The 15,453-nt window shown below is 36.2% G+C and overlaps 1 protein-coding gene across 1 annotated transcript in view; it reads right to left on the reverse strand.

Annotated features, from left to right (window-relative positions):
• The window catches only part of PCLO (piccolo presynaptic cytomatrix protein), a 363,526-nt gene that overhangs the window by 329,575 nt on the left and 18,498 nt on the right, over nt 1–15,453 (reverse strand). The window contains exon 3 of the mRNA XM_060020341.1: nt 5,937–7,328. Within this exon, the coding sequence (XP_059876324.1) occupies nt 5,937–7,328 (1,392 nt within the window). The remainder of the gene's footprint in view (nt 1–5,936; nt 7,329–15,453) is intronic.

A 15,453-nucleotide genomic window follows, 5' to 3' on the forward strand; every position in this document is an offset into this window, starting at 1 on the left:
TGAAGTGCAAGGGCAAGAGGAAGCTATTCATGTTTCTTCAGACACTTTGGTACTCTACGGATTGTTATAAGGAATACTGCTTTTGTAATACAAATTATTAGAACAGAATTTTAAAAGAAAATAAATTGCCAACAAGAGAAGAAAGGAAGAAAGCAGTGGATGGACCACATGACATATTCAAATTCTAACACTCTGTATTGCTGAGACTTCTGAAAGGAAGTGACCCAAAAACTGATGATATTCACCCAAAGCCACAGGGAGAATAGAAACAGACCCAAAAGTTCTGAAAAGAAATAACAGAGGAAACATTTGGAAACAGAGGAGTTAGTAGAAAAGAGAAGAGATCCTGACCTAAAGGTTGGTATGGCCACAGTACACTGATCAATAGTACAGATATCTCTTACTGATGATTAGCAGGGCCTAGAACATTGATCTTCAGGCCAGGCTGGGTCAGGCCAGGCATCGGTATTTTACTTCCAGAAGATGAAAGCCCTGAGAACTGTCTGCTCAGTAGAGCATGCAAAGAGAACGAGCTATCTTGTGTCACATGAGGAAATTAAGCTCTAGAAGAGCTAATCAGAGTACAGCAAATATAGTAATAGTCATGGGGGTTTTTTTGTATAAAGAGAAAGAAATATATCCCGCACAGCAATATACCGCAGTACATGCACATGCAACTGCAAAGTGACATGTGAAAAGGCAGTCGTAACCTCGATATTTAAGGAAGAAAAGCCTTACACAGTAGTAACCAACATAAAATTATCAGTGAGATACTTTACAGTTTTCATGCTAAGTTTTTGAAATCCAGTGTGTTTTTCACACTTTCAGTAATTTTCATTTGAGCCAGCCACGGTGCTCATTAGCTACGTTTGTCCAGTGACTATCTTATCAGACAAAGCATCCCTAGAACAACAGTAGCATGTATGCAAAGTTGGTCAAAATAAAAACTGATAAAACTACTGTGGAGGACCAGTTTAAGATAAATATAACCTATGTTTCATCATTCAGCCATATGCTTTCACCTAAATAAATGTTGACCAGTTGGTAGGCTTATCGAAAAAAAAAAGGATGCTGCTGGCCTCTACGTTTCTGAAGCTCTCCATCTGCATGTGATTCTAAATTCAGTCATGTAACACAGCCACCATTATTCTATGGGCCCCAAATGTTACCTGGTTTTGATGCACATATTAGCAAATTTGTTGATATTAAAGTCCTAGTAATTACCATTGACACAACTTATAGGTAAGCGAGGACAGAAGAAGTGACATTTGTTATCCAGTTCGCCAGGTTACTTAAACATGGTCCAGGAGATAGAGCACTGACTCAGCCTCTGAATGATACCTCTGTGGCTTGGTAACTACCTCTCTGATACTCTTTTCCTGATCTCTAGAGCGGCTGTAAAACCTACCCCACACAGTTGTTGTGAAAAAACGACTGACACAATGCCTTTCACATAGGCCTAGTCAAATACCAGTTTACTTTTTCCGACAATGTCTGCACAATGTTTTGTCCGGATCATAATTATAATCATCTTTATACATTTAATATTTAAATAAAAGTTCTGGTAATCAAAGAAATACAAACCAAAGGAACCATATTATAGCACTTTTACACTTCCAAATTAACCAATTTCATTTTAAATAATATTCAAATTTGGAGAGTCTGCATTAAGAAAGGAATCACGTATGCTAGTGGCAATGTCAATGACTATCACATCTCCAAAGAGAATCTGATACTTCAGGGTCCTTGTTCTTTGATTCAGTAACCTTAGTAGTAACCTTTCCTTGGGAAACAGTTAAAACTATCAATATTTACATCCAAAAATGTTCATCTTATTTATAGTGAAAAAATGAAGACATTCTAAATCCCTAATACCAGGAGAATGTGTATGAAAAAACATACAACCATAGACTTGAATAATATGTAATCATTTCATATAGTATTTAAGAAATGTTTAATCACATGGTAAAATGGTACATAATCATGTTACTACTGGGATATAGAACTACCACATAGAGTAGAATATTAAATACATAAAAATGCACAGAAAAAAAGACTAATGAAGAAACTACTTTTTGAAAAAATCTGTTTAAACAAAATATCTCTATTTTAAACCCACATTTGGATTTTTGTTCAACTAAATATCACTTAATAAAAAGTTAACATCAAATTTCTCCTAAAGATTAATAAGTAAAAATTTTGTTTCTACCAACTTATCGATTTTCTTATGTCACTAAAAAAGTGTCATCAGGTGTCCCTCTTTGCCACGCATGCCAGAAATTTTTAAACAGAATGTAGATCTCGATCATGGAATTCTTTAAAAATGGATTATTGGTAGAATTATTTTCTCCTTATTGATTTTTGATCACTCTGTCTTTAATTGCTCATATATGTGTATATGCATACTCTTAAACGCTTTTTTGTAACAGATCTATTTCTTCAAGTACTAAGTAATGGTTTTTAAAGTTAAAGCAAGATATTATGTGTTTACTGAACTAAGAAATGCAGCACATCCCCAGCAGGCCTTCCTTAAGGGTATGAAAGAAAATGCAAAAGCCACCTTGACTAGAGAGTAAAGATCTGAAGGGAACTCAGTTACACCACTGGGTCTTAACTAGCTCAAAAGGCCCATTTGTTGCCTGGTGACAAATCTATGCTAGCTATTCCAACATCATTTAGGCCATGAATAATTATCTTACTAAGGAAGCAGAACTATGACTCTAGGGCTTCCTGAAGCATGAGGAAACATAATTTTAAATCGTACTTTCATAGCAAAAATTTACTTTCCAAAAGGGTAGTACAAACAATAAAACAAATACCCAAGATGAGTCATTTTGACTCCTTTTCGTACTTGAATTGAGTCAGAATGATTAAAATTCACTAGGTAAACTGACTGCCAATTTAGGCTGTTCTTCTCAGCACGCCTCCAAATTCTGTAAGACTAGAAAGCCTTGCAATCACGTTTAAAACTCCTTCAAAGACAAAATATTTCCTGATTTGGCAGAAATTAAAGCCTGAAAAAAAAATGTTCCTTGCTATCAGAGGTTAATGGATTAGAGTACCATTTATACAAACTGGGCATAAAACAGTTAAACCGTAAGGCTTAGGCGGAAGCCTGGCGACACCCCAGGGCCCTGCAGGCAGTCTTGGCACTCTTCAGGTGCTGTGGGAGATGCTGAGTAGGAGATACAGGAAACAACCTTAGAGACAGGTGTGTTTAATGAATGGGCGGGGGAAGGAGGATAGTGTCTATAGCTCCCAACCCATGACAAACTAGGACCAGCTCTTCTCACCCCCAGAACAGGACAGAAAAAGGGGAGGGAAGAGAGACACCAGAAGGAAAAGACATCCTACCTCACAGTGATGAGAGTAGTAGAAGCAGAGGCTTATAATAGAGTTACATGTGCTTTATTAGAAAAATAAATGGAAATACATAGTTGAATCCTTTCTTAAGGAACACCATTACTCTGCATTACAGGCGAAAGTCTGAGTATTTTCAGAATGTGCTCTTTTCAACTGGAATGAAATTACAGTGCCAGCGCAGCAGAAAATCTTGGATCACAAGAAAAATAACATAAGCAGAACAAAGAAATCATGGAAATAAAACAAGGATCAAGGAGGAAATACTTTCTAACCACTCAAAATGAGGAGAGATCAGTAAGTAGTATAAACGCTGGGACAGCACCACAAGTTAAGCATATACACCGAATTCACAATTACCTGGATATACATGGACATGTACGCGCGCACACACACACGCAAACACAGAGTGGCTTTTGCTTCAACGAATCCCTTCTGCCAGTCCTCTAAAGTCTTCTAGGTAAAATAGTAGGAACTACGGCGACAGGGATTAACTCCACTGACCTTCATTCACTCCCCTGATGCCAGGTCAGCTAATGGACTTTATTTACCTAGAGACCAGAGGGCATTAAGGCCTTAGACCAGCTAAAAACTTCACTGTGATTAACATAGTCAAGTGGAACCAAGAACATGAGTCGACTGCTTCTGTTACATCAAATTTTTTTCTCCTCTGAAATACGATCTTCCAGATTCAAAGAAATGACCACAGAAAAAAACAATCTGAACAATGACAGATCATCTAAATCCCACTGATCATACTTAAAATAGACTTCCCCTAAACCATTTGAAAACTTAAAACCACTTATATTTTCAAACTATTTAAATTCCACACACATCCTAGATAATTCTCTGCTTGATTCAAGGAATCTCCTTTCCAAATTACCACTTCTGAAATATAATTTACCAACACACAGAAAATCAAAGATTTTCTTGAAGGTTTACTGTCCCTCTGCCCAAGGACTCTCATTTCACACCTTGAAACACTGACAGAATTCTAATAATCCTTATGGCCCAAATGTGTACATATACATATGTACACACACACACAAGTTATAGCCCTTTTTTCAGTGTGCACAAAATGCACTTTAAATGCAGACATTACGGTTTTGTTTTTAGCGGTGCGGTATGTTTTCTAACTATTTAAACTAACTGCATGGTGTTGATACCATAGGCTCCTCATTAAAGGGTACAATTTTTAGAATCTATGAAATTCATACAACTGTCCTAGGAAAACCGAAATTTCCCTCTTCATAATTACACAACAGAAAACAACTCTTTTAAAAATATGGAAGACACTTAAGGTTGTTTTGCTTTTACAATGAATCCTGAATACTGTAAGTAATAATTACAGTTGTTACCACTCATGAGTGCTGAGAGAAACCAAATTTTATCTACTTTTCAAATGGGTTGTGGTTAACATTATTCATCACAGTTAGAGAGGATAAGAATCAGCTTAAGTCCATAGGGACAACACTTTCATACGGTGTTAAACATGTCAAAGCAACCGAATATCTTTCAAAAGTAAAAAATAAAAATATTTTATAACTTATTATTATTTTAAAAATTTAACTCAAAAACACCACCAAGAGTCTCAAAGCTTCTTTTGTATAATTGCTAAAAATCTGTTCCGTTTTTTTTCCAACCCAATGAATTACAAAATCAAGGAGAGGAGAATAAAATAACCCTTAAGTATTTTTGATTTGTATAAAAACAATGAACAATGATCTAAATTCAATCCCAAAATGTTCACTAAAACATCACTGTTACTTATCTAAGACAGCAGCATCATTCAACTTCTCAGTCTCTCAATATCCAAATATTCTAATAGCCCTAACACACGACTAATGCTTACAGATTCATTCTTCTATAACTGTATTAGGTAGAAAATTGTCATCTGCTTTTCAGTCATTTACACTGTATAAAAAGTGTTTCGGTCACCCCATTAAAAAATAATCCTTCACTTTAGTCACTGAAATCCATATAACTTCTTTTTCTTTTCACAGTTCCTAATAAAGTGCTCTATTATATTTATGTCAGATAACAGTTCAAACAGAATTATAAAAAGTCTAGACATTATATATTTGAACCAATATTTTCTAGCAGACAATATTATTAACTTACTCAAAGCTCTTAACTTTTGTAAGATAACAGATCTCACATTGTTTATAGATTTGCAATCAATCAAGCTTCTCTTTTTAAGGTATGAAAGAGACTAGAAGGATTAGAGATACTGGGAATAGTAAATTACAACTCTTATTTGGTGTTTTTAGGTGAAAATCAAATAGTGCTCTGAAGCTATAGGTTGTTAATTCATATAAAGGATGGGATAATTGTTATTTTAAGTTGTCAGCTTATTTCATCATCTTACTTCTGGTACTTTAAGCCAGAAAAATCTAAATTATGTTAACTTTTAATAAGAAAGTAAGCCTATAATAAGTAACTGAAACTTCTTCAAAGATACCAGTATCAATTTTTCTTTATTAAAAATGTATTTTTTGCTCAGAAACTTGGCCACCAAAATATTCCAGAATAAACACGATATACTCACATTCATATGTGATACAAATACTGCTTACCTCAGTCAAGTGTGGTGTAGGGTTAAATCCACAGAGGTTACACACTTCTTTCTTGCATTCAGTGCAAGTATTGTAGTTAGGAGGATCCTGAGAACCTATGTTGAGTTTAGTTTTGCAGAGAGGACAGGTTGATTCTGGTTTGGGGACTTCCTCCAGTTTGCGGGGAGGAACAACCTTTTGAGGCTCGGCTGTTGAAAGTTTGCTGTCCTTAGTGGGCAGAGGTTTCTTTTCCGTTTCTGTTTTTACTGTTGAAACTTGTTCAGCTTTGGGCTCTAATTTTTCAGCTACTAGAGCTTTGGTTTCCTTTTTCACAGGGATAGCCTTTGCAGGTGCAGGTGGTGCTGTGGACTTGGGTGGCCCCTGAGAAGCAGGTGGCTGTGAAGGAGGGACTTGTTTTGTCGGGGCCGCTGGCCCACCCTGTGAGTGAGACCCAGGCTGGCCTGCTGTGGAGATGAGATTCGATGCCTGGCTGAAAATGGATGCTCCAAACCCAAAGAGTTTCCCAGTCACTGTTTCTTGAGGAGTTGTGGGCTGTGATTTAGGGACGTCAGAAATACTTCCCAGATTCAGACTAAAACGTCTCGACTGCTCCTGAGGTTTCGGGGGCTGTGGAGATGCGGGGGCAGTTTGGCCAGTGGAAGGTCGTGGACCTTGGGGTGTTGGTGCCCCTTTTGGCATAGGCTTGGCATCTGGCTTAGGACTCATTCTGGTTTGTGCTTTCTTGGGTTCGTCCTTCTTCTGAATTGAATCAACTTGTTTTTGACCTTTGCTCTCTGAACTAGGCCCAGGATGTGAAATAAGTTTTGAATCTGATGCAGGTCGAGGGATGACTTTAGAATCGAATGGGGTGACTTTTTCTCCTGTGGGTGGAAAACTCTGTGAGGGTTTGGCAGAGTCTGGTTTTGGAGCAGGAATTGCTTTCTCTTGATCCTGTGATGGTACTTTGGAGCTCGGAACATCCGGTTTTGCTGCTGTTGACAATGAAGACACAACGTCTGTGGCTGGCTTTTCTGTCTTGGGCTGCTTTGGTTTATCATCAGCCACGGAGACCTTGGCCTGTTCAGATGGGACGGAAGGCTCTTTGGGAGGGGCCGGCTTGGAGGAGGACTCTGCCACAGGAGGCTGCTGGGCTGTGACTGGGAGGGAGCCATGAAGGGTTGGCTGTTTCACTAGTGGTGGGGGCTTTTTAGACTCAGGTGCCTTTGAGACATCCTGTTTGGGTGTAGTATCTTTCTTTGGAGAAATCTGCTGTGACTGTGGGGTTGGCTTGCTCACTGCTGATGTAGGAACAGGGGCGGTCTTCGGTTTGGGCTGGGGTGATGATGGAACTGGAGCCAGGTCACCTCCTAGAGCTCTCTGCATCTGACAGTTTAAACAGAGCCACTCTTTTATCTAGAAATAATATAAATAATATAAAACAATAGTCAGTGAGATAATAACAATGTAGAAACAAAAACATTTTTTAAACTGCATGGTACCTTTTGAAACTATGTCTCTTATTATGCAAAACATAAAATATACATCAAATAATGTTACTTAATTTCTATTAAAATATTAAAATGTTAGGTACATTACAATATAACTAATGAACCTCTGAGCCTTAAGCTCTGAAAACAAAATAAAAATCAGCACAGAATTGTATTTTTCTTCTAATGTTAGTTTTGTTATTCTTTGCCTTTGTAAAACAAAATACTCAGTTTGATTACTGCTAGAAATAGAAAACCATGTATGATAAAAGAAAATTAATTATAACATATTAGATTCTAGAATCAGTTATGTTAGATATTTTCTCTATTGATGGCTCATAAACAATTTTTAGTTATATAACCCAGAGTATGCTTGTCAAATTATTAACACATTGCTACCTTCTTAAATTAGCAAGAGCATCACTTCCCCCTCCAAGGTGATATAATCAAATGTGAGAAAACAAAAAACTTGTATTAGCCACTGTAGGTTAGAAAGAGAACATTCTCTGTTAAGAAAATAAATGAAAAATAATGGCACACCCTCAAATTATCATAGATAGCATCATCTAACAGAGAAAACATTGCTTCCATTTCCTTTTCATTATTGGAAAGAGCAATATAAGTATGCAATATACTTATATGACTGGTGAGATATATATGTGAGATACACATCGTATATGCATCATGTATAGGCGTAAATGCATCTGTTCTTTTCATATCACCTTCATTGTTAAAAGGAGATGTTGAATTTGGTACTACCATATTTTAGAAGATATTTTTAAAGTACCTATGTTTAAAATTTACCTTTTCTTATTCCAAAATAATGTATGCTCATTATACAAAACTTTAAATATTACGAAAGTAATTTTGAAGGGCAAATTCATGATCTAATCTTTAACTCCCCAAGTAACCAGTGTTACCAGTTTAGCACTGAAGTTCTTTCTTCAGAAATCTACACAGTGAAAAACTAAATATATGGAGCCATAAGTACGAGAAAAGTTTTCTACAGTACAAAATTGTAAAGTATTAGGCTGGCAAACAACATACTCTCTATTTGAAACAATTTCCTTTTGAAAAGAAACCAAACTAGTCATTTCTAAACTTTTAAAAACTTTTTTCACTTGACATTTTATGCTGTTAAACTTTAATGAAAAAAACCTCTACTGTACCTTTTTCTTAATCATTAAAATGGCTTAAAAAAAAAAAAAAGACACTGAAATTATTTAAACTCAGGTACCAGTATAACAGGGCTTATTTTGCAATCTCATGGAAAGCAAACTTTTGTTTTTAGAAGGTTGAAGGAACATTTTAAACTCTGACAAGTTATATTTCTGTTTAAAAATGTGAATCAAAAAGCAAAATGAAAACATTTGTTACATATGGGTGGGGGATAATTGGGTGTTCATTACATTTGTTTTCAACATGAGTATTGAGTACTTATGTATTCGCTATATTGTCTTTACCTTTCTGTATGTTTGAGGCATTTCACTAATAAATAACTCTTTAAACATAAAGATATTTGAATTCCAAAACATAATCAAGCAACTGTTACCTATGTAAGTAACACGACTAAAGGTGAGCTTGAATGTAAGGAAATTCTCTCCACTTCGTCCCCTTCTTGATGGAAGGAAATTTCTCCATAAACGTGCCCCTACACATTCAGCCATCTCCCTCCCCTACTGCCAATGTCAATTCTGCTACTCTACTATTTATTTTTTCTCATTTGTTTTCTTCCACAGTCTTAAATGATACCATGTGACCTGATAATCATGCAGCCAGACAAGATGAAAGAAAATATAATTAAAAGCATAATTCTTTACTTATATTTTATCAATGATTTTTTTCTATAAATTATTATATGAGAGCTATACCCAGATTAACCACTTTGAACTACAAACTTCTAGGGCTAGTGTCTGTCATTGTATTAATTGCTCTTATTCTTTCTAACAAATGGCAGAGCCAAAGAAGATGCAAAATGTATTCATCTGTTTCTTTCTTTATTCAAATATTTATTGAGCAACTTCTACTTAGCACATACCACTGAACAAAAGAGACAAAAATCTCTGTCCTCATGGAGACTATATTATAGAAGAATCAGGTAAGAAACAGGTTAAAGCATAATATAATTTCAAGATAATCACAGATATATAATAAGTATCTGATGGTGATACTGTGATGAGTCCATTTATCCTTTCTTCCTGCAAGTTCTCCCTCAAACAAGCCCCCACCCCCGCCAATTTCTTTGGATGCATTTGGTCTTATCAGCAAAATTTTAAGTCTCTTTGCCATGGGAACATTGGAGCGTCATGCATAGCTGGCCAGTAGGCTTTTACTCCATCTTTGGACCACTGCAAAATTAGAACACTACCACAGCATATCTAACGTATGATTTACTTCAATAGTGGGTCACACATACTATACTGTCCTCAATCCAAAATCAAATGTTTCCTTGTAGTTAATAAATGTATGTGACTATGTCTCCCAGTAAGCAGACAAGGGAGAGTTAGGAAAAGAGGGGTGGATAACACAGGTCACTGCTTCTTCATAGGGATACAATTCTACTTTTCTCTTAATACACCCTTTTTTTGAACATCTTTTGTCCTTCTCGTGACCCCATTTTCTTCACTTTGATAAGCAACATATAAAAGACATCTGATCCCTCAATGTTCCTCCTCACTGTGAGAATACAGGTTAAAATCATTGTCTGTAGCTTTCACAATATGAAAAGCATTTTATCCTCTTAGGATTTTTCAGAAAGAGCCTCTTTTTTATTTAATTCTGGCCAAATCTGTTGAAAACATAAATGAGTTTTATCTCAGAACTTAATCTACTACTGAACACAGCAGCATTTCCAAGTCCCTGATTGAGCTGAAAACAAAAACAAAAAATCTTTCCTATACATTAATCAAATGAAAAACTCCATAGCCCGCCCTGACATTAATATCATGAACCACCATCTACTTTTTCACAATGCACTGAGGGAGAGTTAAGGAGTAGTAATAGCACCTTTGCCCTCTCACTCATCCCAGTTAAAAATCCCATTATATCTTTACTGCATTTTCAGTTATTTCTAAAGGGTGTCTGCATTGCTTGTGAAAGGTAATTCCCCATTCATTCGTTCACATTTCCAAAGCCACTGTCCCTCATTTGGCCCTTGTCATTTCTCAAATACTTCATACCTCCACCAAATATAACCTGTTTAAAACAAACCACCACAGAAGGGGTTGACTCTACTTCTCTTCAAACCTCAACGCCTCTCCAATAACTGTGAAATAAAGTTAATTTTTGCAAGAAATTCAAAATATATAATTTTGCTCCTGTTCTCATGTTAGCACTTACATAATTCTGCTACCTCCAGGGCTGTATTTCCCAAAAGACTGTAAGCAACAAATGATAAAGACTTCCTGGTATAGTCTGACATAATTCTGCTACCTCCAGGGCTGTATTTCCCAAAAGACTGTAAGCAACAAATGATAAAGACTTCCTGGTACGGTCTGACCCTTTAATAATTATAGATGTTCACGAATATTTTTTGAGCTGGTTTCAATTACATAAATTAATTTAAAATGTTTATGCTCTTCAAGCTACAACATTTCTGTGTGTACTCTGTTAATCGCCACTGTTTACCTTGCCTAAATGGCAGGCCTCTACCTTCATTTTCTGGTTGCAAGCCATTCTCCCTATACCATACTTTTGCTCATGGATCATACATCCTCATTTTGATTCGAACTGAAGTAACACCCCATACTTACCCCACCTGCTAACCATACATATTTTCACTGCTTGGAGACAATTACTGTCTTGTTTAACTTCTAAAATTAAATGTTTATCTCCAACTATGAACAGAGATGAACCTGAATTTACTACCATCATTGCCTCAGACACCTGCTGCCCGTTCCATTTGGTATCCACATCTATAACACAGCTGGTTCTCCTAGTTCTGCATGATTGGGTCTTCATTTCACTATAGCTATGAATGTGGATCTTAGAAGACTTTAGTCCTTATCCCTTATTACCTATGCCAAAGAAGTCAGACAATAGCCAAGGCCAAGCCTAATTCAGAAGAAGCCTTTCACCAATATTTCATAAACAACTTCCCAGGTGCCCTGACACGAGTAGCACCCGTTCCTCTAATCATCCACATCCATTTGATAAGCAATGGGAGAAATTCAAGAAACAATACCAGGGGAGCCTACAACTGCATCAGTATTTCCAAAGCCACGGTTCCTGATCTGGCCCTCGATGAGTGCTTTTTTCCTTTCTTCCTGCAAATCCCCCCTCAACTCCCCCCCTCCCCACTTCTTCGGACGCTTTTGGTCTTATCGGTAAAATTTTAAGTCTCTGTGCAATGTTAACACTGGAGCTTACCTTCAACATACAAGCAGTAAAATGAAAGAATCTGTGTTAGATAAATATGTCATGCCTTAACTATTCATAAATTCTAGATTTTATATAACAAATAAGGAAAAATAGTCATCTTTTCCTTCCCCCACCTATAGTCTTACTTACAGCCAATGAATAAATGGAATTCATGATCTGGAGACACAAGTGTTTAATGAGCTACTCTAATCCAATTAGCTCTATAGAAAGAAGCAAAAAAAAGGCATAAAATTGTTCATTCAGTCTTCTGACAATATGCTATACAAATGGGGGTAAGAGAGTAGTCAGCCAGGATTTCTGCTCATTCTGAGGTCATTGTGTATTCTAACGTGGACCTGCTTATAATTACTAACACAGCTCCCTGTTTAATCCAACTCCCCCGGCTCCCTTTTATGTTATGTATCAGAGCCGAGTCATGTGAAATATAGTAATACAACTTCACTGGCTAAGGCTTTTGCTGGATAATCATAAATGTCTTACTAAATGTTTCAAAGGGTACCACTTGAAAGTTTAATTGTAAATTCCACACAGAGTTTCAATTATTGGTGCCACTATCAAAAAAGTACTGAAAAATTAGATTCTGATTTTTAAGAGTATGTCTTTAATGATAATTCAAGATAATTAACTCAATACATCTAACAAATAAGATGAGTTGGCAAACACTGGGGTTCCAGAATTAAAGTATATTCCTTCTTGGAACTGTTCTTAATCTATTCGCTTCAGAAGATAATGGAAGCTTCTCAAAACAAAAGTGTCCAGAAGGCATTATGACTAACATCCACCCTTCAATGTGCTCCAAATTGGACATTTTAAACGCCAAACCTACATAAGATTTATAATGGAATCTCTGCTCAACAACACAGCATAGTAGGAGGCATAATGGACCATCTAAAGAACAAACACAATATTAGGAATTTGTATTTGCCGGTGTTCATACCATTCACGTTAGCTACTGAATACATTTTCTTCAATCACACAATCACCCTGCCCTTGTACTAAAATCTGCTGGGTTCTTACTTCTGGATGCATCACAACTCAACTTTCCTGCAAACCACGGTATCTAAATGTACCATTTACTCCATCAAGGCAGTGTTCTCATTCTCTCTTACCTGAGTCACGATTCGAAATCCAATTTGTACTCCTCTTCCATTTACCAAATGCTTCCTAGGCTTTACACGATGACCCCTCTCCTTTACCACTTAACTATTCCATTCTCCATTAAGATCTGCCCCTTCTCAACTATTCCTACTATCGTTTGAAGCACAGCATTTAGACTCAAATAGATACTGCTTTATATTTTTTTTCCAAGTATTTCCTCGCTTTTCCTATCCTCACATGGACTCTTAAAAAGAGCAACCACTTCTTATGATTACTCTTACCTCTGTATTAGATACCAAGTAAATTTTAGATATTATTTATTGATGAATTATTCTAAACTTGTTTCCTACTTCTCATCAAATGATCTCTAAGTTATCTATGTATTATTTTTATTCATATTATTTTGAATGCCATAGAGAATATAATTAAATAATATGTATCGGATAATAACATATAATATTATCAAGAGAAACCCAAGGTAAAGTTTGATAACAGATTATGCGTTCTGCTATTCAAGGAATGCCCAACCCACATGACCTCCTCCACAAAGGCAGCTACTAGCTGACAGCAGTTTGGCTGCACATGGCTCACTGCAGTTGACATCTTTATGCATATTAACGCACAATTTATTTTGGATAAAAACTAGACACTAGCATTCCTCAGAACTGTGATGACATGCTCAGCGACTTGATGAAACTGTTTTATTTATGACAATCCATCCAGAATTTGAATGGATACCTTCTGAAACTGTGTGGCTTACAATTTCTGCTGCATAATTCAGAAACCATTAACAAACTTTGTGCAATGTAACCTAAATCTGCACTTTTTTCTTCATAAAGCATAGTAATGTTCACCAAAGGCTAGAAATAACATTTGTTAAATCTTCACAAAATAGGGTCAAATGATAAAAGCATATCTGAGTGTCAGTGCAGCCCAACCAAAAAAAACTGCCACTTTAATCAATTTACAAAATAATTACAGTACAAAGACTTGAAAATATTATTTGTATTTTACTACAGCAACACAGAAGACCCCAAATCAGTAAACTGAACTTACATATATATTAACACTTCTGACTGCCTCTCACATGGTGAATTCAAACTTCTATATCTCAAATGATTAACACGCCTTGAACTATCACACAATTTTGTAGCCTGCGATCCAATAGTTTCAATTAGGCAATGTTTGTGCAATTATTTAAACAACTTATTGATTGTCCTATTATTTCACTTAAAAGTGAAAAAAATTACATTAGTGAAAAGACTCAAAGGGCTCATAAACTTTGTGAACTCATTATATATGCTGAAATTTAAATATCTTTAATTTGATCAGATAGTAACTGGAATTAAGATAATCATTTGTATGTTAACTTGGAAAGGAAAGAAGTGCTTTTAAAAATACATATATGAGGGACTTCCCTGGCGGTCCATTGGTTAAGACTCTGCTCCCACTGCACGGACCTTGTGTAAAAATACAGTTTCATAAGGGATTTTAGCCTCTTTCAGCTTTCTGTGAATGGGAGCCCCCTATAATTTATTCAAATCTTAAATAGTTTTATGTATGTGCATTTTCAAGAATGTATTTAAGGAAAATCTGACTTTAAAATTAATCAGCTTTACATTATTTTCACCTTTTTTTCACAAATCCTAGCCACATTTTTCATTACCATTGATTTCCTTCTGACCATTTTTTTAAATCCTTCCTCTTTCAAGTTAAAAAACACACAGATCTACATATTAAAATTTTTCCCAACAAATACAATTATAGTTACATGTTCACATGATGAAGCCTGCCATTGACTTCTTTGAATTCTTTTACCTAAGTAGAAATCTGATCCGAAGGTTTGATGAATTCTACTGCAGTTTGATTTTCCTGAATAAATGATAGAAATGGCATATTTGTTTTACCAACTGATTTAAAAATCTTTATTTCTGATTAGATAGAAGAAAATAATAGAAAGGTAGTTTATTGTTTTATATTCAGGTAAGAATGTATCTCATCCAGGGCTTCCCTGGTGGCGCAGTGGTTGAGAGTCCGCCTGCCGATGCAGGGGACACGGGTTCGTGCCCCGGTCCGGGAAGATCCCACATGCCGCGGAGCGGCTGGGCCCGTGAGCCATGGCCGCTGAGCCTGTGCGTCCGGAGCCTGTGCTCCGCAAGGGGAGAGGCCACAACAGTGAGAGGCCCGCGTACCGCAAAAAAAAAAAAAAAAAAAAAGAATGTATCTCGTCCATATGGTGTTTATTATTTTCTATTTTACAAACAAGACTCCATCTGCATTTGCTAAATTATTGACTCTCCCTCTAAACTCTCAGTTCTATTCTTAACAGTGAGCAAAGTTATCAACTTCATTATGTCTATTTTCAAAATCTAACAGAGTGGCTGGCTCATAGTAGGAGCTCATGGCTTTCTAAAGAACAAAAAAGAGCTCAGCAATATAAATAAGGCTTTGGTTTGAGCAAGAGTGAGTAGAAAGGTATAAAGTCAGTGCTCTTACACCTCAATTTTTTACACTAAATTTCAAAAATAAACTCCTGCCAAGAAGGTTAATTTCTTTTTTTTTAATTGAAGTAT

This window comes from Delphinus delphis, chromosome 9 (genome assembly GCF_949987515.2).
Source record: "Delphinus delphis chromosome 9, mDelDel1.2, whole genome shotgun sequence".
Classification (NCBI taxonomy): domain Eukaryota; kingdom Metazoa; phylum Chordata; class Mammalia; order Artiodactyla; family Delphinidae; genus Delphinus; species Delphinus delphis.